Source organism: Lontra canadensis, unplaced genomic scaffold (assembly GCF_010015895.1).
Source record: "Lontra canadensis isolate GAN:19392208 unplaced genomic scaffold, GSC_riverotter_1.0 scaffold15, whole genome shotgun sequence".
Lineage (NCBI taxonomy): Eukaryota > Metazoa > Chordata > Mammalia > Carnivora > Mustelidae > Lontra > Lontra canadensis.
In genome coordinates, this window is record NW_022631009.1 from 21,726,458 (window position 1) to 21,752,901 (window position 26,444).

At 45.0% G+C, this 26,444-nt stretch overlaps 1 protein-coding gene across 4 annotated transcripts in view; it reads right to left on the minus strand.

Moving 5' to 3' along the window:
- MATN2 (matrilin 2) overlaps window positions 1–26,444 on the minus strand; it is a 132,618-nt gene that overhangs the window by 57,680 nt on the left and 48,494 nt on the right. For all 4 annotated transcript variants that reach the window (XM_032858634.1, XM_032858635.1, XM_032858633.1 and 1 more), the window contains exons 4-5: window positions 22,904–23,026; window positions 3,579–3,701 (exon numbers count right to left, since the gene is read on the minus strand). In XM_032858634.1, coding sequence (XP_032714525.1) covers window positions 3,579–3,701; window positions 22,904–23,026 — 246 coding nt within the window. The remainder of the gene's footprint in view (window positions 1–3,578; window positions 3,702–22,903; window positions 23,027–26,444) is intronic.

The window sequence follows — 26,444 nt, forward strand, 5'->3', positions numbered from 1 at the left end:
AAAAAATAAATAAAGTGAAAATTAGATGGAAATTAAAATTTATGAGAGAACGCACTGTGTGGCTTCCCAGCTGTGCTGTTGGTTCTAACCTCCTCTCATGGTGAGGTAATCTTTTCTCCTCCCTCCTGACACGTCCTTGTCAGGGTCCCACCTTAACTTCAGACTCACCTTGTCTAAAACTGCTCATTATCTGTCAGAATCAATGGAGGCTCAAACTCAGGAGCGACTTCAGACTTTTCCTCTGCCCCTTTACTCACAGCGTCTCCTCACGCCTTACTCCCTCCCTCTCCATCTCTTCAGTCGTCCCTCAAATTCCGACCCTTGTCACCTCTCCTTGAGGACTGCCAGAGTCTCCTGACTGGCCTTTCCATCCCTCACTGTCTTCCTTCCGGAATCTCTCCTGCAGTTCACCCTGAGATTCAGTTTCCTAAAACGAGGCTTTACATTTATCACTTCCGATTAGAAACCCTTCAGTGTCTCTCTTCCAGAGATGAAGTCCAGACTTTTCACCCTGATTTTCAAAGCCCTGAACGCTCTCTTGCAGCTGGTATCTTCAATTCCTTCCTCTACGTCACACCTGCAGGCGCTCTCTGCTTCAACAGAGTGGGTCTCTTCCACTGTTTAAGCCAGGCTGGCCTTAACTGGGGTGACCCTGTAGTTTGTCACCCCAGACTAGAACCCTTCGAAAGCAAAAGGGAGGGCTGTTGAGAACTAGGCCAACAGGCGTAAGCAGGGATCATGCTGGATTAACTGGGATTTATGGTCCCCATATTCTTAACGTTCCCATCTATGCACAGGCCATCCAGACCAGTTGCTGACAGAGAGTTTCCAGAGTCCCCACCAGCCTTTGCTTCGCTAAATTTCCTTTCTCAGTCTGACACCTGGAGTCTCCATCTTTGACAAGCCCCTTCCGACTGCTGTCCTCGAGTAAGATCACCTGCTTAGCTTTCAGTCTGGCATCCCTGTGACAGTCTCCTCCTCATCTACCCACTCTCAGGAGCAAGGGCTGCCCCTCCCAGCCCAGCCTTCAAGCTTTGAGCTCTGCCGTGTCCACACCATTACCGCCCTTCATGTCTCCCCTTGCCTTGGACACCTGTCCAATGGCTACCCTTCCTTCCTTTCCTAGATTTTCCCCACCCTGGCCATTAGAATGACCTTCTTCTCTGACCTTCTGTAGTTTCTCTTACTTCCGCCATTGGCTCTGCACTCAGCATAGCTCCACCAAGCAGCTCTGGACCCCTAGAGACACCGAGGTTCTCTACCACACAGGGACGATAAGGCAATTATTTGTGGCAACGCTCAGAAAACTGGGTTCCTCACCACCCTCCAGTTTCCCAAGGCCCAGGGCAGACCTCCTGCCCCAGCCACAGCCCCTACTGCCCTTACCCCATCTACTCCTTGTTGCCCACACAAGCTCTGGGCCTTCCCGGCTCCTTCCCTCTCCTGATTAACCAGACACACTCCCCCTTTTTCCTGAAGCTTATCCACTGGCCTTATTCCTAATGGCCCAGTTTCCTTCTGACTCAACAGCACCCAATGTTTCCACCCATTTAACTACCAGTAAGGGAAAAAATATGTTAGACACAGTAAACAGCTTGACCTTATTTTGTTCAACATTAACAAAATGTTTTGAATTAGATATTTTTGTAAGTTTTTATTTTATTTTTTATTTTTATTTTTTTAAAGATTTTATTTATTTGACAGAAAGATCACAAGTAGGCAGAGAGGCAGGCAGAGAGAGAGGGAGAAGCAGACTTCCCGCAGAGCAGAAAGCCCAAAGCAGGGCCTTGATCCCTCAACCCTGAGATCATGACCTGAGCCAAAGGTAGAGGCTTAAACCACTGAGCCACCCAGGTGCCCTTTTGTAAGTTTTTAAAAAGATTTTATTTATTTATCTAGTGCATGAGAGGGGGGAGGGGCCGAGGGAGAGAGAGAATCTCAAGTAGATTCTGCACCAAGGGGCTCAATCTCACAGCCTTGAGATCGTGACTTGAGCCAAAATCAAGTGTCAGGTGCTGAACCCACTGAGCCACCCAGGTGCTCCTTGAATTAGATATGTGTATGGGGAAAAGTCTGGCAGAAAATACAACAAACTACTGATAGTGATTTTTCTCATCTGCTTAATCCCTTTTTTTAAATTTAAATTCAATTAGCCAACACACAATACATCATCAGTTTCAGATGTAGTGTTCAACAGTTCATCGGATGCATAAATTACCCAGGGCTCATCTGTTTAGTCTGTTTATCCTCAATGAAAGTATATTACTTGCATGATAAAAATGAATGAAGCATGTTGACTTCTCTGTTGCCCCCCTTAGTGGGTGTGGTAACTTGTTCCCTATCACTGTCGCCACCCACAGATTAAGAAAAAAACAAATAAAACCTCCAAGGCTTAGGAGACCAATTCCATTTGTGGACCTCTGATGAGGGCAGTTTTCATTCCCGTCAGTGTGTAAAAACAAGCAAACAAACCCACTCGATTCTCACTTGCGAAGAAGATGCCACCAATACTTTTGTTTTGTGGCTTTTTCCTTCTGCATCCTTAGCTAAGAATCAAAGAGTGCTGGAAAATGTAAATTCTATATGCAATATAATAATCGTTCACTGCGGGAAGCAAGACTAACAGGACACAACAACATATCCCCCTGAAAACAATGGGATATGGACGAGAAAATGCAGGATTTAGAGTCAGTAGCTTCCCCCTCTGACGTCAGTGGAGTCCTTTCCCTTCCTTTGCCCCCAGATTTTTTGCCTTAGAGGTACTGAGTTCAGTTCATTGAACACCTACTGCTTGCCAGTCACTGTTTGTTGGAGGAAGGACGAATGAGACCATGTGAGTTTAAGGACACACTGGGAAGTGGCATTAGGGACCTGCTGGTGAGCTCTCTAAGTGCTTAGGAGAACCATTACCCTTCATTGAAGAAATCAGATGCCACCCCCAGCTCTTCTACATCCCACCAGGTCACACAAGGTGGGGTTGCCCCAGTGGGAAGCCACTCAACTGAGAGCAAGCGGGTGCCTGAAATTCCAAGCACTGCCCTTGCAACTTCTTCCCAGGCTTGCCTTCAAGGCAACTGTTCCTTTCTTCTGACAATGGTGTCTTCTCACAGACAGCTGGGCTCTCATTCCTGGTGGTCCCTTGGGCCCATCGCTGGCAGATCCATGCTTAGCAGGAAGGCTGCCTCCATCTTTGAGGGGCCACTCAGCAACCTCGCCCACCAGCAAGGGAATCTCATGAACAACACACGAGCTGTACTGAAGTCAGGCCACCCCAGACAGCCTCCGCGTTTGCTGAAAACCCACCCAGTCCTTTTCAAGGGAGGCAGTATATAAAGGGATGCTTATATTTACATAGGTGATCAGAAATCTGCCTTTTGCTGAGGACCTCCAATGAGAACATGCTAGCCTCAGCTGTAAAGGAAGTCATCAGAGTTCAAATTCGGACTAACGACTAGACCAGAGAATGGAGCACTTTGTTGAAATTCAAAGGAGAGCACTTAGATCTGTGGGAGGCTCCCCAGCCCCCTCGCTGTGCCCAGCTTGCCCTTCCTCATTAAACAAGGTAGGGGAATACTCACCCACACATCTTTTCCCATCCTCGGCCAGCCTGAAGCCACTGTAGCACTGGCAGACGAAGGAGCCCAGAACATTCACACAGAGCTGCTCACAGCCATGGTCCTCCGCCGCACACAGATCCTGGACTGGGGCAGAATCACGCCGTGAGAACACAGCTCTGAAGGACATGACCCTCAGGACACCGCCAGGCAACAAGCACTTGTTAAAATCACTTTTAATATATTAAGCAACTGTAATCCTACCATCCAGAGGCAACCACTGTTAACATTTTGATGCATTTCTATGTATAAATAAAAACAGAGCTTTCGAAGTGGGGATTATTCACCTCTAGGAAACGCACTGAGTAATTTCAAATTAACATCGGTTTTGTATTTTCCTCATGTTCGTGAAAGTGCTCTGAACCATTCTGGTGCCTCCTGTTAAGTCATCACAAGCAAGCATTTGCCCTCGTCTGCATCAAGTACCATTCCTGTTGTTCGAGAACAAAAATGCTTTGTCATCCCCGTCTCACCAGCGTACGTGAGATAGTCTGGCACGGTCTTTGACACTCTGCAGACGGGGAAGCCAGAGAGAGCACCGTGAAAAGACCGTCTACTCCATCCACACCAAACATGGCAGGTCCCAATTCTGCATCTGTTCCTTTGGAAAATATTTCCCCTCCCTCCATTTGTCTACCCGAACGATCTTTGGAAATCCTCCTTAAGCTCTATTTCTTCACGCCACTGACAAAGGAAGAAAATGTGACGCCAAAGGAGGTTAGATCAAGGTAACAAAGATTACTAGGGAGAAATGGATATCTGGTTCTTAGCAGAACTCTTCAAGTCACATATTTATTACACGCTGAGCCCTGGCTATCCACGCAAATGCAAAGTGAGAAGGCACTGGCAGGAAGGCATTTACCATGAGCGAACTAAAAATATATCAGAGGATGAAAAGGTTAAAGGCATTTTCAATCCATCACTGACTAAGTCTCTCCTTTGCAAGAAACAGGCTGATGTGATGACATTATTTCTCAGCAAGAATGGCTTGGTGTTGTACCTGGCTCTTCCAGTGACTTCACCATTAAAGCTGGAGAAAACCAAAGAGCACTAAAGGGATCAAATATGTTAAAAAGAGTTTTCACTGGTTAAAAGCTATCACTAATGAAAGCTATGATAAAAACTCAATTAACTAGAAAGCTTGGTTGATCCCCGAATCCAATGGTTACACTTAAATGTAATCTCCTATGTCATTGAGTTTTATTGTTTATTATGCTTTTAGATAAATATAAAATATTAAATTGATAAAAAGATAAAAGCTGATTTATTCTTCACTTCTATTAAATGCACTAAATCATTTTTAAAAATAAAATCTGCCTCATTATATTAAAAAATGTTTATGTCTAAGATTGTACAAATAGGGGCTCTGGCTTTTAAGTGCTAAAAGATGTATTTTCATTCCCGAAGCAATGAAGTAGATGAAGAAAATTATAGATGCAAATTCTTCTATCTCTTACCAGTGTATTTATATCTTAGATTTCCAATTGGGAACTCCAATTGAGATTTCCAGTGGATTTAGATAGAAGAAAAACACCAATAACCAAAAAAACCCCACCAAAAACCACAAACTTTAGCTCACATAAAAATCACAGTGAACAATTAATAATAAAAACCTTCAGTTACAAGCCTAAGCCAGAGATCTAAAAAAATCTGAATCATGGGATATTCTTCATTTATTCAATAAATGAAGTACCCCCTTTGTCCCAGGCCCTGGGGATATAGGGAAGAACCAAAGAGACAAAGGGGTTCCTGCTGTCACCCAGCTTGTATTCTAAGGGTTAGTAATGGGAAGCTCTAGGAAGAGCATTTCTGATTGAAAGAACAGCAAATGCAAAAGTCCTGGGGTAGAAAAAACTAGCCCCATAGCCAAGGGTGGATTGAAAAATGTTGTCAGGTAAGCGTTAGAGAATGCAGAAGGGACAGGCATTCTGGGCTGAGGGAATAGTGTGAGTAAATGTGCAGAAATAAGGAAAACAGGACAGGCCTGGTAGCTGAATTCCATGCTGGGAATTCCAATGGAGGTGGCAGGAGGGAAGATGGGAAGGATAACTGACACGAGATGACAGAGGGCCAGAAGGCGGGCTGAGAAGTCAATTCCATTCAGCAGGAGACCCAGATGAAAGTGTGAGTGCTAGAGTGGAGCCCAGAGGGAGGAGGCTCCAAGCCCAGCCAACCCGAAGAGGTCTTCCTGGAAGAGGTGCCGTTTGACGGAAGTCATGAGCCATGAGTGGGGGTCACCAGGGAGAGAAGGCTTGGAAGGATAACGGGAACTCAGAATTCGGTGTTTCCCCTATCTCCCATAGTTTTATTACCCTTCAGTGAAATGGATCAAAATGAGGATCTGACGGTTTCTTTAGCTCTGGTGAAACTTAACAGACTTCTAGCTGTTAAATAAAAATCACTGCTTTGTTTGGGAACAGTGGTAGTTTTTTTGAATTCCATGCTGAAATAGCTGTGGTCTGCTGGAACAGTGATAGAAAAATTAACCTCCTGATAGGAGGACCTTCAACTGTTCTCAGGAGCCAGAGCTATGCGCCTCCCCTATCAGCAGTCACCTCTCCCCTGGGCATGTACCACAATGTCAATTACACAGGTATCCATACGCCATCTATTCACTGTGTCTCCCTTGATAGTCTCTAAGCTCCCTCACGTGGAGGAGAAAGCACCTGCTTGAAAGCATTGTGGCTGGAAAAGGTCACTCTAGCACAGTGGAACAAATTACACCCCCAAATCCCAAGGCCATCTCTGAAGATGGGGGTCCCGAGCTCCTCCACCTGGGTCTCCCTTCTCTGCTCTGGCTGCTGCTCTGCCTCCTTTGGTGTCCAGTGGGAACCCTGCCTAATGGCAGTTACAGAGGAGTGGTGGGAGCAGAGGTGCTTTTTATTCTTACTTATAATGATCTGCTTTCAAATTTTCTAACATGGGCTCATAACAAGAGCTTTTATAATAATGAAAAAAAAAACCAACATGTTACAAATGAACCCCTTGGAAAGCAGCATTTTGAAAGCAATGAACCAAGACCTTGAAGCAATCCTCTTTTTTTTTTCCCCACAAGACTTCTCCCCACAGGGTAGGTAAGAGAAGCAATGCTCATTCCTTTCAGGATGGGGCTGGGACCCCCATGGAACAGTCTGTAAAATAACCACAAGGTCTGGTTGACAGAAGCAGCAGCGCTCAACCTTAGCTACCCATTAGAACCATCTGCAGACTTTTTGAAAATCGTGATGCCCAGGGCACCCCCACCCCCTCCCGTCCTTACCTCAACCGGGCTTGGCCAGGGAGTGGGGGGAGGGGGTAATGCAAGCAGCGGTGGTTGTTTAAAAGCTCCCCAGAGAACTCCAGCACCCAGCCAGGATGAGAGATGTCGAACTGGATAAAAGTCCTTGCAATCATCCGAGGGGAAAGTGCCCAGACCCAGGAGGCAGTCTCCCTCTTTATTAACTGAGACTGCCAGGCTCAGTTTCCTCTTTCAAATAAACCTCAGAATGACTGCTGTCTTCCATTCCCCCTCCAAGTGGCTGAGAGGACTGCAGACACTACGTGAGGGCGCAGAGCGTGGTAGGACCAGGAGGCTTATCACTTGCATTCCAGAAGCCCGGTCCCACAAACAGTGCGTGTGCCAGCTGGCTTCCTGTGTGTTGTACTTTCAGACTGTTTTTATAATGTGGGGGATTTATGGCCCGTAGGATCTGCACTGTCCCAAGGGAAACCACTGAGGGATTAACTTAATTAAACAAAGACTAAGGAAAAAATACAGACTAGGTTCTGACAAAACAATGTTGTTTTTCTGGCAGTGCTCACTTCTATTTGAAACAAATACAGATATTTTTTGAAGATTCCTTATGCTTTTGAAAAACAATGCTTCTTTTTCTCACAGCCCAGGAGGGTTTCCACCGAAGGGTAATAAAATGATGGGGGATGGGAGACGCACCGAATTCTGAGTTCTCATTATCTATCCAAGCCTCCTCTACCCGGTGATCCCCATTCATGGCACATGACTTCTGTCAAATAGTACCTCTTCCAGGAAGACCTTTCCTGGGTGGCTGGGCTTAAAGGCTCCTTCCTCTGGACTCCACTCCAGCACTCACACATGTATCCAGTGGTACTAGAAAGACCTGATCGTGTCTGCCTGCCTCACTGGAACATGAGCTGATCTTACTCACTGATTTGCCAGAGCCTGACACAATGTTCTCACGCATGTCATTGGTGTTCTGTTTAGTGTTCATCTACTGAAAGTACAGGGACAAAGGCCCATACTCCCTGTCTCCCAACAGGGATATTCCTAGAGTCCTAAAAATCCTCTCCTCCATCAGAAATGGGATCCTGGTTGGGGCGCCTGGGTGGCTCAGTGGGTTAAAGTCTTTGCCTTCAGCTCAGGTCATGATCCCAGGGTCCTGAGATCTAGCCCTGTATTGGACTCTCTGCTCAGCAGGGAGCCTGCTTCCCCCTCTCTCTCTGCCTGCCTCTCTGCCTATTTGTGATCTCTCTCTCTGTGTCAAATCAAATAAATAAATGAAATCTTAAAGAAAGAAAGAAAGAAAGAAAGAAAGAAAGAAAGAAAGAAAGAAAGAAAGAAAGAAAAGAAAAGAAAAGAAATGGGATCCTGGCAGGATAAGGGTGATGGGAACAAAATTCTTCCAGAGTCTCCTGTACCTCTCCTTGTCCCCAGCCAGAAGTGTTCCCATACCAGAAGAGGGCTCAGAGTATGGTGACCTCTGGGAGCCAACCCCCAGCTGCAGACACCAGTACTGTCATGACAGCTAACAGACTGGCTGTCTTGCTGTTTCTGCTACATCCGTGGTACCTAGCGCTGTGCCTGGCACGTTGTCAGTGCTCAATAAGGACTTAGCTATGAGAAAATGAACCCATGTCCATGCTACACAGGGTTGTCGGGTATATCTCCCTCATCAGTCTTATCTAGGCTGGAAACTTGGAGAGGGACAGTCTTGGATCAGTCCTGGTGTCCCTCAGTAGGCCTAGACGATACCATGCATCTCACACAGCAGGTGTGCAGTGGACCTCTGTTGATTGGACTTGACCGTTCTCCCTAGAGTTCTCAGACAGCTCTTACCTGACTGCTCCCCGTTAGAGGTCAAGTTCCCCCTCACCATCTGCCTTACCACAACCATAACAGAATCCTTCATTTACAACGATTATTGAATGTCTATTTTCAATCCCGTAGGAGGCCAGGTTTGATTTGCTCAGTACTCCAGCTCAAATATCCAGCACTACGTGAGGCATCTTTTAATTTCTTAATTCTTAATTAAAAAAAATTTTTTAAATATATTTGAATGACCAAATTCGTTCATTCAGCCATTTGTCAAACAAAGTACTGGGAAAACAACAGTGAATAAAATAGATTTTAAAAATATATATCTATCAGGGAGAAGATATTTGCAAATGACATATCAGATAAAGGGCTAGTGTCCAAAATGCATAAAGAACTTATCAAACTCAACACCCAAAGAACAAATAATCCAATCAAGAAATGGGCAGAGGACATGAACAGACATTTCTGCAAAGAAGACATCCAGATGGCAGCAGACACATGAAAAAGTGTTCCACATCACTCAGCATCAGGGAAATACAAATCAAAACTACAATGAGGTATCACCTCACACCAGTCAGAATGGCTAAAATTAACAAGTCAGGGAATGACAGATGCTGGCGAGGATGTGGAGAAAGGGGAACCCTCCTACATTGTTGGTGGGAATGCAAGCTGGTGCAACCACTCCGGAAAACAGCAAGCAGGTTCCTCAAAAAGTTGAAAATAGAGCTACCCTATGACCCAGCAATTGCACTCCTGGATATTTATCCTAAAGATACAAATGTAGTGATCTGAAGGGGCACATGCACCCAAATGTTTACAGCAGCAATGTCCACAATAGCCAAACTACGGAAAGAACCTAGATGTCCATCAACAGATGAATGGATAAAGAAGACGTGCTATATATATATATATATATATATATGTATATATACACACATATATATATATACAATGGAATACTATGCAGCCATCAAAAGAAATGAAATCTTGCCATTTGCGATGACGTGGATGAACTGGAGGGTATTTTGCTTAGCACAATAAATCAATCAGAGAAAGACAATTATCATATGATCTCCCTGATATGAGGACATTGAGTGGCAACGTGGGAAGGTTGGGCGGTAGGAAAAGAATAAATGAAACAAGATGGGATCAGGAGGGAGAAAAACCATAAGAGACTCTTACTGTCACAAAACAAACTGAGGGGGGTTGGGGGGAGCGGGGGAGGGAGAGAGTGGTGGGGCTATGGACATTGGGGAGGGTATGTGCTATGGTGAGTGCTGTGAAGTGTGTAAACCTGGTGATTCACAGACCTGTACCCCTGGGGCTAATAATATATTATATGTTAAATAAATAAATAAATAAATAAATAAATAAAATTTAAAAATATATATATATATCAATTGATGTCTGTCCCATGAAGATTATACTCAAGTGGGGGCTGGCTCCTACCGACCTACATGACAGACTGTGCACGTACGTCTCTGCCCTACCCTGCATTCAGCAAGGACAGGCAGGTGCATGAAATCACCAGCACTGGCTGTATTTACCCCACAGGAACCTGAGAACCTTTCCACTCAGGGCATCTCCCCCTGGAGATCTGATTCTTAAACATTTACCAGCACACCACTGACAGAGGCCAGACATAAAATAAACAGGTAAACCATACGTTATGTTAGATCTCTCTCTTTTTAAGATTTAATTAGTTTATTTATTTGACAGAGAGAGAGAGGGAACAAACAGCATGGGAGCAGCAGGCAGAGGGAGAGGGAGAAGCAGGCTCCCCACTGAGCAGGGAGCTCAACAGCCTCGATCCCAGGATCCCAGGATCATGACCTGAGCCAAAGGCAGATGCTTAATCTACTGAGTCACCCAGGCACCCCATGTTAGATCTTACAAGTGTTTCAGAAAAATATTATCTGGACAAGGGAGTTGGGAATGTGGAAGGAAGGGAACTTGTGTTTTATATGCTGTGGTCAGAAGGTGGTCTCACTCAAAAGATTCTTTTATACAAAGACTTGAGGGAGGAAACGTGGAAAAGGAAGGAGCCAGGGAACTGAACCTTGGAGAAAGGAGATAAAGGGCAGTTATGTGTCTTGCGATGCAGGGCGGGGGAGGGGGGGTTAGACAGAGTGAAAAGAAGATCGTCTTTGGAGCCAGACCTGCCTCTGGCTAGCTGGCTTGTGTGACCTCACATGAGTGATTTCTAGAAGACCCGATTTTCCTAGAAGTTAAATAATTAAGTGGAGAAAACACTGCAGGGCTGAGATAACGAGACGAGTAAAGCCCCTGGCCGATATATAGATACTCAGCAAATGCTAGCCTCCTTCTTCCTTAGACAGGTACAGAAGGTCTTGGAGGCACAGGCCCAGTTCAGCATGCAGGAGAGGTGGGTTCCAGACAAGTTTTGCCCACAACACCATTACAATATAGTGTCAATTTACGGACGCCTGTGAGAACACCACGCATGGACGTAGCTTCAGATTTCTTTAAATAATGTCGACATCTCCTTGACTAAGTTTTGCTTTGTGAACTCTGCTGAATTGATCTGATACAGCAAAACAGGCAATTTTGAATTTTATAACAAAAGATCTCACCACATGCAAGCAATGTCTTGCCAGAAGGCAATCATTAGCACAGAGCTGACAGTCAGCAGAATTTACTTGCTTTTAGTTCCTTGTGAATTGTAGGGAGGGCTATTAACTGCAGCTGCTTAGTCTTTCCAGGTGAAATAAATCAGTGAGGATTTGATAACTCAGAGCCCCAGAGCTGTGCTCAGATCCATCCCTAGTGTTTGCCCCGGGGCTCGAAGTGTCTGCCTTCATTTATGATCTCGAAACCCAGGCGCCTCGCCTCGACCAGAGAACTTGGAAAACCTCCATCTGGTTCCGCCGGTCGAGGAGCACGGGACAACGGCTGGGGGCTGCTGTGGGAGACATCATGCCAGGCGAAATCAAAGGGTTTTTTACTGGCTTTTCAGAGCTTTTGACAAGCCACACTGGATGCTGTTCCCACCAACGATAGTTTAATCTGTCCTTTGGAGTTAAAGCAAAATGAACACCTTTAAAGACACACTCCACTTTTTTTTTTTTTTTTTAAGATTTTATGTATTTATTTGACAGAGATCACAAGTAGGCAGAGAGGCAGGCAGAGAGAGAGAGGAGGAAGCAGGATCCCCACTGAGCAGAGAGTCCGATGCGGGACTCGATCCCAGGACCCTGAGATCATGACCTAAGCCGAAGGCAGAGGCTTTAACCACTGAGCCACCCAGGTGCCCCCACACTCCACTTTTTTAAACAGCTCCTGCTGTTACTCCGCCGGAGATGTAGAAATCACAAGTTATCCATCCCAGCAAGAGCGAAGAGAAATGTATTATTAGGGCTGTTACTTCACTCAAGTGGGAGACAATGGGGTTTCTGCCCACACCAGTGTGAAAGCCCTCCCAGAATCAGGCCTCCACAAACCGTAGCCTGGGTTTTGGGGACCATCCCCCTTCTTTCATGGTGCCTGAAAGCACTAATCTTATTTTGACAGCTGCAGTTTGGACTTAAAGACTCTTGACAGTAAATGTGAGTCATCGGCCTTGTGCTTCTAACGCTGGAAGAAACAAAACAAACCCAATGTCACCGAGAAAAACAAACCTGTCCTTTGGGCAAACCCCAGCTGTGCCTCTCCCCAACTGTCGATTTCTTTGCCAGTCAGTTCTCCTAGTCACTCACAAGATTTTCGCTCTGAGAAGAGAAAAGGGGAAAGAACTCCGCCCCCCCGCCCGTAAAGCCTTAACACATAAGTAAATCTGACCCAATGAGGTGCATGGAAGTAAACAAGCATGCACGAGTAACGCCCAAGTCTTGGAGAGCGCTTTGCAATTTCCAAACGTGGGCCTTCATCTCGTTCTTAATATAAACTCCCTACTGAGCGGAGTCTTTAAGATCCGGTTTAAAAGGCCTAGGTGGTTTCCAGAGTTGGGCTTAATCAAGATTGCCTGGAGAGATTGTTCACACACACACTCCTAGGTACCACCACAGAGTCCCCGATTAGGGAACTCTAGGGTCCTCCCCCCGCCCCGGGGGGCGGGAGGGTTGCCTTTCCAGCCAGTTCCCCTGCTCAGCTGAGGCTGCTTGTCTGGGGGGGCCACTTTGAGAACCACTTATCTGGGCGCTTGTGAAACCAGGAAGGCAGAGAAGAAGCTGCACGAGCCTCAAACTCACTTTCCACCGGCCGGTGCTGATTCTTTTACAGCGCTCGTCTCCACTCGCACACTGGCAGGACTTTTCTCCCGTGAGAACGCCACCCAGCCCGGATTCCTTCCTTTTCTTTTTAAAAAAAAAAAAAAAAAAATCCTGCAGCCTGGCCCAACCAGAGGGCGAGCAGGCTGCACGTTACCATATCCAGGTCCCCGGACCTGGACTCCCAGGGTGGAGAGGAGGCGTGACCACGTCACCCAGCTCAGCAGCCTCTGCTTCGCTCAGGGCGGTCCTCGCAGCATCTGGGGCCGTGCGGTTCCTCGACAAGCGGCAGGCTGGCGGGCTGTGGGGGCAGCCTGCTCGCCCTTCCACCCTCTCCCCTTGCTCTCACCATGGGCAGCCCCGAAGCTCCGACCCTGACCTTCTCTTTCCACGCTCCCTCTCTCCCTCCAAGATATGATCCGTTTTCAGGGTCAATTACTACCACCAGGCATATCCAGCCTGGGATTATCCTTGAACTCTAATGCCTCATCTCCAGCTGCATCCAACCACTTGGGTGGGCTGGTTCCCAGACTCGCTAGTTTTGCCTCAAAACCAGGTTTCCTTTCTGAAGCTAGCTGTCATTTTAAATTCTGCTACCATCCCCTGACCCCCATCCCCCAGCTTCTGTCATAAGCTCCTCCCCGGGGTGGGGCTTATTGCGGTGGTCTCCTAATAGATTCTGTCACTGAACTGGACTGAGCTGATGGGAATTGTAAACTGATTGCCTCTTTCATCTTCCGCTCCATAGGTGTGGAGCATAAAGGAAACCAAGATCTGAGTGTTTCTTGGGTGGTCAACATAAAAGAGAAACACTCATTTTTCTCCTACTGCCCAGGAAGAGTGCCTAGAGGGAACCAGTAAGTGTTGGATGAATGAGTGAACGGGTGGATGGTACTTCTCCACCCACTTTCTACCAGTTTAAATCCCATGTATACATTACTGCTAAAATCAATTTACTAAAATGTGGTTTTACCATTGACACCCCATGACCAGCTCCCTCTACCCACCAAAGACCGCTGCTGGGACTCAGCTTGAGAAACCAATTGCTCCATAATTTGTTCCAGCTTGCATTGCTTCCCTCAGCCCCACTAATGTCCCAAACAAACTGTTCCAGACAGGCAGGCTGGTCTAGTTAGCACCCTCAAAGACAGCAAGCCCTGCCTTTCTCTTCGACTTGTTGGGAAAAACCCTCCACAACACCTTCCCTCATTGTTCCACGATCTTTCTCCAATCTCTTGTCTTGCAGCCTCTGTCTCAGCATCACTTACCTTCCAAACCACCTTGTTCTGACTTTCTCTCTATTAGCCTTATTGAGTTGTAAATGGCACACAATAAGCTGCACATGTTCAAAGTACGCACTTTGATAAATCTGTCATGTCAACATGATCAGCACAATCAAGATAATGAACATATCCATCACCCCCAAGCCCTCAAAATTTCCTCATACCCCTCGGTAATCTCCGTGCCCGCTTCCCCGCCACTGCCCGCCTCATCCTCAGGTAACCAAGAATCTGCTGTCACATAGATTAGTTGTCATTTTCTAAAATTTTCTATAAATGGAATCATACACCATGTACACTGTTTTGTTTGTCTTATTTCATCCAACATGGTTATTTTGAAATTCATCTAGCTTGCTGCTTGTGTCAATAGTTCATTCTCAAAAAAAAAAAAGTTCATTCTCTTCATTGTCTTGTAGTATTACATGGTATGCAAATATCACAATTTGTTATCCATTTACCTATTGATGGACATTTGGGCTGTTTCCAGTTTGGGACTCTTACAAGTAAAGCTGCTGTGAACATTCATGTTCAAATCTTTGTTTGGACATAGGAGCACGTGGGTGACTCAGGGCTCAGTCGGTTAAGCATCAGACTCTTAGATTAGGCTCAGGTCATGATCCCAGGGCTGTGAGATCAAGTGCCACCTCGGCTCCATGCTCCGCATGGACTCTGCCTGAGAGTCTCTCTCCCTCTCTCTCTCCCTCCTCCTCCTACTCGAACACTCTTTCTCCCTCTCTCAAATAAGTAAATAAATAAAATCCTTTTAAAAAAATCTTTGGACATAAACATTACTTTCTTTGGGGTAAATACCTAAAGTTTGAATGGCTAGGTCATATGGTAAGTATATATTTAACTTTGTAGAAAACTGCTAATCTGTTTTCCAAAGAGGGTGAACCATTTTTTACATTCTTTCGAGGAACAATGATAGTTCCTGTTGCCAACTTTGCCACCATGTATTATGGTCAATGTTTTAAATTTTATCCAATCCAGCAGAGGTATGGTAAGAATCTCACTGTGGTTTTAATTTTTATCTCTCTAGTAATTAATAACTGAACATCTCTTCACAGGCTTCTGTGCCAACCATATGTCTTCTCTGGTTTATATCTGTTCAGATCTTTGGCCCATTTTCACTGGGTTGTTTATTTTCCCATTATTGAGTTCCAAGAATTCTTTATATATTCTAAGGTCCTTTGCTGGGTGTGTGTTTTGCAAATATTTTATCCTAGTCTATGGCTCACCTTTTCATTTTGGTAGTAGTGTATTTTGAAGTGAAAATGTTTTGATTTTTTTTTTAAGATTTTATTTATTTATTTTAGAGAGAGCGAGAACATGAGCAGAGGGAGAGTCAAAAGGGGAGAGAGAGGGACAAGCAGACTGCACACTAAGCATGAAGCCCATGTGGGGGGCTCGATCCCCCGACCCCCGAGATCAGGACTGGAACAGGAATCAAGATTCAGACACTCAACCAACTGAACCACCCAGGCACCCCCAAATGTTTTAATTTTGATAAAGTTCTGTTAGTTGAGTTTTCTCTTTGGTGTTCTGTATCCTATTTTTAAAAATCCTTGCCAAATCCAGGGTCATCAAAAAATTTTCCTACATTTTCACATAGATGTTTAATTGTTTCCACTCTTAAATTTGATTTAAAATTAGCTTTGAATTCATTTTTGTATATGGTGTGAAGTGAGGGTCAAGATCCATTTTGTGCACATGGCAATCCAATTGCTGTAGCACCGTTTGTTGATGACATTATTCCTTCCTCATGAATTGCTTTGGCGCTTTTCTCAAAAATCAGTTCACATGTGTGCGTGGGTCTATTCCTAGACTATATATGCTGGTTCATTGATGTCCACCAACACACACTGTTTTGATTGCTGTTGTTTTATAATTAGTCTTGAAATCAGATCATCTAACCCCCCCCCATTTGTTTATTTTTTCTTGGAGTTTTCATTGATCTCATTATTTGCAGATTCCATATTTGCAAAGTCACCTACTTTCTAAAATTTACTTGTACCCCAAATCAGTATTTGCCATATCTTCATGGCCATCCATGGATGTGCACAGAATGGTGAAAAATTTGAGTTACCTGATGCACACATTCCCAATTAAGGTCCAAAAATGCAATGCTTCACCTTCCTGTTTTCGTTCTCATACTGCCAACAAACATCCTTTTTATGTTCTATTTGGTGCCATGTTTTGTTTTGCTTTTTCCTGCCTTTTATGCATTTTGTTAGGTGATTTCGCTGTTTAAAATGGCTCTCAAGGGACGCCTAGGTGGCTCAGTCGGTTAAGCCGCTGCCTTCGGCTCAGGTCATAATCCCAGGGTTCTGGGATCAAGTCCCGCATCTGGCTCCTTGCTCAGCGGGGAGCCTGCTTCCCTCTCTCTTTGCCTGCCACTCGGCCTGCTTATGCTCTCTCTCTTTCTCTCTCTGACAAATAAATAAATAAATAAAATCTTTAAAAAAAAAAAAATGGCTCTCAAGAGCAGCGTGAAATGCTGTCCAGTGTTCCTAAATGCAAGAAGGCTGTGACGTGCCTCACGAAGAACAGGTGTATATTTGGTCATCTTCATTCAGGCCTGAGCAATAGTGCTGTCAGCTGGGAGTTCAATATTAACCAATCAACAGTATATACTCAATAAGGTGTCTTTACATAGAAACACACATAAAACAAGGCTATGTACTCATTGACGATGTGGCCAGAAGCTCACAAGAATGTAATTCTGTATTTCTTCCAGGAGCATTGATCTAGTAATTGCTAGTTCTGTGTTCACAGAGGCTTCCAACCATCATGAATAATGAGAGTCGACTGTATTTGACTATTATGGTTTTGGGGTTTTTTTGCATTTTCACATATATATTTTAGAATCAGATTGTCAGTTTCTATCTAAAAACATCTGCTGGGATTTTGGTAAGGATTGCTTTGAATCTATAGATCAATTTGGAAAGAATTGACATCTTAGCCATATTAAGGCTTTCATTCCTTGATATGATATGGTCTTCTTGCCATTTATTTAGGTCTTTTTAATTTATTGCAGAAGCCTGTTATACTTTTCAGTGTACAGATCATGTATGCTTTTGTCAACCTTATCCCTAAATTACATCTTTCCCATGCTATTATAAATGGTATTTCTTTTTCTTTTTCTTTTCTTTTCTTCTTTTAAAAGTAGCCTCTTTACCCAGCATGGAGTCCAATGCAGGGCACTGACTCACAACCCAGAGATCAAGATCTGAGCTGAGATCAAGAGTCAGATGCTTAACCAACTGAGCCACCCAGACGCCTCTGGTATTTCAATTTCTGATTTTTGTTGCCAGTATGTAAAAATACAATCAAATAATTTCGTATATTGACTTTGTGTCCTACAACCTTGTTCATTTATTAATTTTAGTAGCTATATTTTAAGATTCCACCCACTCTCTACAGAAGCAATCACATAGTCTGTGAATAAAGACAATTTTACTTTTTTCTTTCTGACCTATATGACTTTTAAATTTCTTTTTGTTTTTTTATCAGTTAGAACCTCCAGTACAATGCTGAGAAATGGTAAGAATGAACATACTGTCTTGTGCCTTCTCTTAGGAGGAAAACATTTATCTTTCACTCTTGAGTATCATATTAACTATAGGTTTTTCCATAGAAACCTTTTATCAGGTTGAGAAATTTCCTTTTATTGCTAGTTTGCTGAGAGTTTTTATCATGAATGAATGCTGGGTATTGTTCAATACCTTTTCTGCATCTACTGAAATGATTATATATTTTTTCATTTTTTAATCTGTTAATGTGGTGAATTATGTTAAAGCAAACTTGCATCCCTGCAATAAAACTCATTTGGTCTTGATTAGAGGATATAAATATGGATTCTATTTGCTGAGTTTTTAAGAATCGCTTCATCTAAGTTCATGAGGGATGTTGGTTATGATTTTCTTTTCTCTAACAATATGACTATTTTTTATGGACCGTGCCCCTTGATTAAACTGTAAAATAAAAGCTACTAAATCATCTGTGTAGCTTGGAAAAAATAATGTCAGGAACATATCTGACGAATGAAAGCAATAAAATGCATTTGGTATGGTTCTTGAGAAAGAGAAAAAATGAGAAAGCTGGATAAGAAAGTTTACATTTTTTTGCCAAGTGAAATTTTCTAAATGTTGCGTTTTCAGTATTTTTCCAGATAGGTTAAATATTCAAGAAGGGAGGGAAAATTGCTTATTTAAAAACTAAATAAAGAAAAGAGAGAAGATAAAGTTCTTTCTTATTAGTGGGAAAGGAATTCAAGGGAGGGGGATGGTAGGGGAAAACAGAAATGTGAAGACAGGCATACTTCATGGGGTTTTTCCCTTTTTTTTTAAAATGGGAAAAATGGGAGAGGGAAGGACATACACGTCTTTTTAAAAAAATTTAAAGATTTTATTTATTTATTTGACAGAGAGCACAAGCAGGGGGAGCTGCAGAGGGAGAGGGAGGAGCAGGCACCCCACTGAGCAGGGAGCCCTAGGATCATGACCTGAGCCATAAGCAGATGCTTAGCCGACTGAGCCACCCAGGTGCCTCAAGGACATAAACTTCTATTGAGCCCTATGGGCTAGGTACTATGCTAACGCTTCTACATATATTTCATTTAATGGTATTGGATAGGGAAGAGTTTTTGGAGGACAGAGGAATACACAATGTTGACTTCCAGTACATTCCAAATTGCTCATATGGGCAGACTTTGAGGGTAATATTTAATATGCTTGATCTAGTCTTTGAATGGAAGGGCACATTTTGAGACAATGACCAACTAGTATGCAGAAGAGGATTATTTGGACAGTGAAGAGACCCCCAAATCCAGCTACTTAAAGAGCTGTTTATGCTTCTCCCAAAAAAGAGAAAATTAATAAGGGATGTGGGATAACACTCTTCAATAATCAAAGGGTTTTCTCTTTTTATTTGGAAAAGGAAATATACTTTCTGGTATAGAGCTTTAGCTAGCAAAATTGTATCAAAGGTGGGAATTATAGGGAGTAGGATTTCAGCTTAGTCCACTCTATCTGGAGGTGGGATGGAGGTGTTTTGCAACAACCTGGTGTCTCAGGTGGTGAATGGACAGGCAACATCATCCATCTGGGACACTAGGAGGGAACAGAATTCTTGGGTTATGTGGAGGAAGGGAGCTAAAAGTCTAACAGCTAAGGTCCATTTCCACTTGCAGAATCTCTGAGTTAGCTGTGTCGGCCTCCTCCCTCCACACATACAGGTACGAATACAAAAGGGTGGGTATGGTGTGTGTGTGTGTGTGTGTGTGTGTGTGTGTGTGTGTGCGTGTATGCATGCATGCACATCTGAAAGCAATCACCTAAGAGGTCCTCTCAAATCATTCTGTAGGGTGACAGTGTCACAGCAGTTGGTAGTGGACTTGGAGGAATGATAATCATTTGAATATTAGTCTTGCTGAATTACTACTGAGCCTCCCTTGAGATCAGTGAGCCTTGGAACCTGCCTGTCCTCCTGGGGCTGGAGGAATTTCTCTGGCTGCAGGGTTCTCCTGTCGCCATCTGGGGGCCCTCAAGGGTCATGGGACAGTATCCAATGGTGGTTAAGGGCTAGGAATATGGAGTCCTGCATAACAAGATTTGGATTCTGCTTTGGTCATAGTACTAGCCATATGACCTTGAGTAAATTGTCTAACCTTTTTGGGGGGAGGTACCTTATCTTCCTTATCTGTAAAACAAGAATGATAGAATCCACTGTGAGAGCTCATTGTCCGAATTAAATGAGATAGCATGGATAAAGCACTCGGAGGGCTCCTGACACATGGCGAACACGTAATAAGTGAATGGGCTCTAGTTCAGCCTGACCTGTGCAGCACATGCCGCAGAGCTGAGCACCGGCTGCAGTCACTTTGGTGCAATCGCCAAGGGCATGGTTGCAATTACATTAGTTATTCGATTTACTCCCATGCCGGAATGTGAGCTCCAAGAAACATAGACATTGCTGTTTTATTCACTATTTTATTTCCAGTCATGTGCATGCTGCCTGGCCCATCTTACATGCTCAAAAATGGAAAGAAGTGTGTCTCATTCCTCTCCAGGCCCACTGAGTCTCTCTCCATGTTGGCAGGGACACGTCCCTGCCAGCAGTTCCTGAACAGAGGTCGAGGAATGGCCCAGCCTTCGCTTGGCACAACTTTTTTTTTTTTTTTTAAGATTTTATTTATTTATTCGACAGAGAGAGATCATAAGTAGGCAGAGAGGCAGGCAGAGAGAGAGGAGGAAGCAGGCTCCCCGCTAAGGAGAGAGCCCGATGTGGGTCTCTATCCCAGGACCCTGGGATCATGACCTGAGCCGAAGGCAGAGGCTTTAACCCTCTGAGCCACCCAGGTGCCCCTTGGCACAACTTTTAACTATCCACCAGACTACAACCACAGGCTAACAAGGACTTATCGAGGTATATATGAATTTGTCACCAGCTTCCCCATTTTATGGGTGAGGAAGTTGAGTCAAGGAGTTTCAGTAACCAGCTCGGGAAGAGATAGGCTGACCTGCAATTGAAATTGAAATCTGGTTCATGTACCATTTCAGACCAAAGAGTTACCACCTTTGTCAGAGAGAGAGAGAGAGAGAGAGAGAGAGCGAGAGAGCGAGCACTGCTCTCTATGACTGTCCCAGCGCAGCTAAGTCCGGTCCTGCTAGTGCAGGTGGTTGAACTACTTCCGGGTGACCAGAGGGTCTGGGTCAGAGGGACACCAGAGTCCTGGTTCCAGCTCCTTCCCTTCCCCCCTACCTTGAAGCCCTTCCCTCCGGCTCCCTTGTTGCCTGACACCAGTGAATCTTGAGTGTGGCGGCCATTCATGTCAGAAGTTCATGGGAAATGCAGACTCCTGGCCCACACCCCCATCAGACCCACTGACTCTGCCTCTCTGGAGGTGACACCTGGGGCTCAGTTTCCTGAGTGGTTCTGAGTTATTGGAGCTGGAGCCCCTCTGCCCTGGACCACCTTGTTCTTCCATCTAGTCAGTCTGTCTGAAGCCCTGGGCAGTTTCTGCACCCGCAGACCTGAATGGGAGGGAGCCCAGGTCCGACCGACACCGGGGAGGGCCCAGGGGGCCTGAGGGCTTGAGGTGGGACCAGGCAGGGCCTGACAGAACCTGGTGCAGGAAAGATTTTGCTCATGACACTGAGGGAAGAACATTTTCTTTTTTATTTGTTAGTCTCAAAATTCCTCTGACTGGACCAAGCCAGCCCCTGGAAAGCGGCCATCAGCAGATGCCCCAACCGCAGCAGGCGACTGGGGCAGAAAACAAGGGGAGGAATTTCTTGTGCTGCTAAGAAGGGAAGGGCAAGAAGGGAGTTAGCAGGGGGCCTAAAGGCTGAGCATTCTTCAGAGAAACCCCTTGGGGGCGGGGGAGCTCTTGAAGAGGCTGGGAGAGGGGACAGGCAGAGCATGCAAAGAAGGTACAAGGATGTCCAAGAGACGTTTAGGTTGTTTGCCGAGCAGTGGGTGAGATGACCTTGCCAGAGCTGCCCCAGCTCTCCAGAGAATTCTATTAAGCCCATGAGTATTTGGTGTGGGTGATTTTTGTTGTGGAAACTGAAGAAGGGTCAGAGGTTCAAGCAGAAGATGGGAATGATTCAGGCTGCACTCAAAAAATCTGGGATTTTGCGGTCGGACAGGAGCCAAAGAACACAGAGCGCCTGAGATTCAGAGTCCGAAGTCTTGATGCTTCCATGGGCCACAGAACTGGAGGAGTCGAGCAGATGTTACCTCATCTTGGGGAACAGGAAGGCCCCTATCCAACTACTCTCAGCCCCGAAAATGAAGTGAGGAGAAAACAGGAAAATGTGGTTTGGCTCTATAAATGTGACACTAATTACAGCCGTTTGTGCAAATGCTTCCCATTAATGCTTAATTGCTTACTATGTGGTGTAATAATTATGCATTGCATGAACTGTGTGTCAGATTAGCTGAGTTTTATTTCCTCTGCAGGGGCCGGTCTTCCTCTCAAGTCTTGAATCTTGAATCCTGAGGAAGCCTGGTTTGGTGGCCCGGTTATCTATGAGCAACCACGCGTGGCTTTACTTACAACTTGAAAATATACAGACATAAGCCCACACTCAGCATCTAAGCAATTCTCTCTAAGAGCCGGATTGCCGCTTGCTGGCTCCAATGTCAGTACACGGTCAGTCCGTTTTTGGCCAAAAAAAGAGAATGTGATTTCTATTTGCGTCTTATCTATTTGACCTTTTTTTATTTAAAAGACCTATAAAGTGTCCTTTACCAAAGCTACTAGATCCCTGCACACCTCTAAAACAGAACTTGTATCATCATTCCCAGCCAGTGTTAATAACTCATCCAGAGTCAATGCTTCAGAGAAGAGATACAGTTAACTGTACCTCGAGGTACAGTTAACAGAGACAGTGGATTAAAAAGTCTCCCCGTTGGGTCCCCTTAAAGAACAGCTTGGAAGTAACAGAGACCAGTTCATGAGTTCAAAAAGGTTATTTCTAAGAAGGTGTCTTCAATGATTTTCCAAACTCTCTCTGCTTGCCTACTATGTGCCAGGCTCTGGTCCTGGCACTGTGATGGTGGGGAGCGGTGGGGAGGGGGGAGGCCAACCTAAAATACACGAGTTATAAAGCCTCTTTTCTTTCCTTAGGGAGATGATGACTTGGTTGGGTGAGGGGCCACAGATGAACTCAAGAGGCCCTTGAGAGAGTGGGGGAGGACAGTACAGTAATTGCAAAGCAATCTTACTTCTGCAAGTCTTCTGATCCGAGTTGAGGATGTACCCTTGTTTGCACCTGCAGACGTATGAGCCAGGGGTATTGATGCAGAAGTGGGCACAGCGATGCTCCAGGATGCTGCACATGTGGACCGCTGAAAAGGAAGACACACCGAGTTAAGGTGATGATGACGCCTTCTCTACCTTCACCCACCCACGTGTATCCAGAACCTGCTGTGAAGGAGAAAGCAGGACCCAAAGGAAAGCAAAGTGCTGTCCCTACCCTCAAGGGAATGTACAGCCTCTGGCTGGGCAAGACAGCCTTAGATAATTGCCATTAGCAGTACACAGATAAAGGCCCACAGAGGGTTCAAGGGAAATGATGCCAGGTTGACATAAAAACAGGTCAAAAATGATCAACGAAAGAACAGACATTTCACGGTTCAATGAATAATGCTTAACTGGGGAATCAGAAAGTTTACTGATACCGGAGGGGGCTTTGGCTAATGCATAGATTTTCAGCAGCAGCAATGGGGTTGAAGGAGAAGCTATTGTTAAATGAGGACGTGGCAAAGAGTCAACAGTTTTTCAGGACCATAAATCCCAAGAGAAATCTTTTAATATGCAAAAGTGTCATATAGAATATTGTGGAGTAAAGAATGCATTCCTAAGTTCCATGTTTCCATAATCTTTTAATCTGATCTTAATTTAAAAATATCTGCATTTAGTTTCTGAAGTCCTTTGGCTTTCAGATACATCAATTCTTGCATAAGTCTATCAGGAGCTCATAAAAATGCTCACTGTTTTTTACATCTTAGTTTATTACTTTATTCAATATAATTCAACTTGAACGTATTTAAAATTAACAAGCATCATTATCGACAGAGTACAAGTTACGCAAGTGTTCTCATAAACAAAAAAGATGCCCGTGTGTAGAAATATATTTTTATGAAGCTGAAATAAAAGAGGCTTTAAAAGCTAAGTACAATCCCACTAATCCAGTGCTTAGGAAAACGGAGCTACTGATGAAATTGATGGTGTACGTTACATAGATGTCTTGTTACCAGTAGGTAGGAAATAAATAAAGGGAGTAAAACTTCAAATTCTGAACAATACCATTTAGGATGATGGTTGTGAGCTTGCAAATGCAGTGTCGCCATGACTTTAGAGAACGTGATTCTGAGAATAATGGGAATTGACTGTCTATCTCAGATTTGATCAGATACGTGAGATCTAGCTTATTCCCTTCCATCACTTGATCTATCGGTCCTATGATTGATTCTTCCTCATTTTTTTTCCACCATCTCCCCATCAGCCATCATTTGAGCAGTGCCCAAATTTTCACACTCACTCACGATGCTGTGACGAACGTTCTCAAACGCATTTCCTTGAGCCCAGGTGCAGCTGTTTTGCTGGGACCTGGTCCCGGTTTGAACAGATGTGGCCTACTCGCCTTGCAAGGTGGCCCATGCCAGCTGTGCATGAGGGTAACGATGCCCACACCCCCCAAAACTTCAGCACTCAGAATTGTCAAGATGTTCAGTTTCTGACAGTCCTACAAGTGGAAAATCATCATTCTGTTTTTAATTGGCACTTGCTCTGCACCCCGGAAGGCTCTCTTCCTACCAATGGACTGCTGGAGCCCAGTGACCCACAGGCCTGGGGGCTTTCCGGAGGAATGCTCAGTGTGTCCCTCTCCTCTGTAGTGAAGGCAGTCTCAAGTCCGGGCAAACAGCCACATAGCAGTTATCCACCAGTTGAAGCCCCGGTGACGAGCCTGGTGCCCGTCTTCTCACCAGGACCCTGGCAGATGAAGTAAGGGGACAGGAGATGTGACGCAGAGCAAACATCCATTGGCAGCAGGCAGCACAGGGGTGAAGAGGGAGGGCCCCAGAAGCAGACGGCCTGAATGCTCCACCTCACCACTTACTATGACTTCGTATGAATTACTTAATTTCCCTAAACTCCACTTTCTTCACCTGTCAAATGGGGAAATTACAAGAACAACTGCAGAGGGTTTGGGAGTGACAGCTTGTTCCCAAGGCTTGCGTTGGCCGTGTGCCATGAAAGAATGGGAAGCAGGAGACTGGAACTTGGTATAATAGAAAGGGCACAGGATGAAAAGCCATATTTGTGCCCTGGTTCCCCTCTGCCTGAATGAGGGAGGGGAGTTCAGATAAGTTGGGTAGCTCTTTAGACCTGTTTTTTACCTTGTGGAATAAAGGCATGAACGGTGTCTAGGGACCCTCAGTACAGAGATTTAGTTTTTTGTCTGTGTAGCAACCCCCCACCTTTTTCTAGAAGCTTCCCTCCCTTCTCACCTCAAATGCATGGGGACTGTTGAAGCTGTCCCCATGCATTTGAGGTGAGAAGGGAGGGCATCCAGGAGGGGGCTGCCTTATACTGCAGAGGGTTCGACAGAACAGAGAGGAAGGGGAGGCAGAGGGAGAAGATGGAGAGAAAGTGGTGCCATCATTCATTACTCTTCCCCTGATTTCCATGAGGTAATAGAATATAATCTCCCCCACCCCCAAAGCTGGTTCAAATTGAATTTCTGTTCCTTTCAAGCAAAAGAATCCCAACCATTTTTACTAAGAAAAAATAAACAAATTTCCATCTGTAAAATTTTATGGATGAGTGATTGGTGTTTCCAAAAAAACATCAGCTGTCCCATGGGACTGGCCTCTGGGGTGGGACTGAAGGGGAGGCGATCATCTTGCCTCCTCCACTGGCCTCCAGAAGGTCTAATGGGTTGCAACTGGGTCAAGGCACTGTGTTCTGGGGAAGGAATCACTAATCAGCAGACTGGGTCATTGGCAGGATTGGATTTTTTTTACACTAGGAAATAGGAATCTTATTAACAAATGCATAAATGACCAAAGGAGTGCTAGGGCTGACTAGGGGTCTAGAAAAGAACACTTACTGGGTATATAGAGTCAACTTTTATGGAAGTCAATCTTATCTCCCACCTAACACCAGAGCGCCAACGGGCTGTACTAAGTGTAGACTTTTCCCAGGCTGGTTCATGAAAGGTGTGTCTTAGGAGCACTACTAGAGCCTTAATCTGTGCCTGACCTGGGTGGGGTAGAGCTATTAGGGGAGGAAAGGCCTGCTAATAGAGCAGGGACTGATAGAGTAGGGAGCAAGAGGTTAATTAAAATCAGCCCTACCCAGGTTACAGTGAGTCACCAGGAAGCTCAGGATAGACCTGTGTTTTTCAGTCCCCAGATTCAGTGCCCCCTCTCACTGGGTGGCAAAAATGGCAGGCCCCAGGATGTGTAGGTTTTGGTCATCTTGTAGACAGGGCCTCAATTCACAGGATGCCTCGTTTCCAAGTCTCTCTGGTGCTCTCAGGGGTGGCCTGAGAATGCAACCTCAGCATTCTCCCCCTTGCTGTGGCTGGTGTAGGAATTTACTGCCCAGGGATATAAAGCCACCTCTGTGCCCAAGTTCATGTCCACACAGCCAGTGAGAGCCAGAACGAGGTCTCCCAATCAAGGGCAGTCTGGCTCCAGAGCCTGAACTCTTCCTAGTTTTACAATACAGTTTCCTGCTTCCATCACACAGGAACTC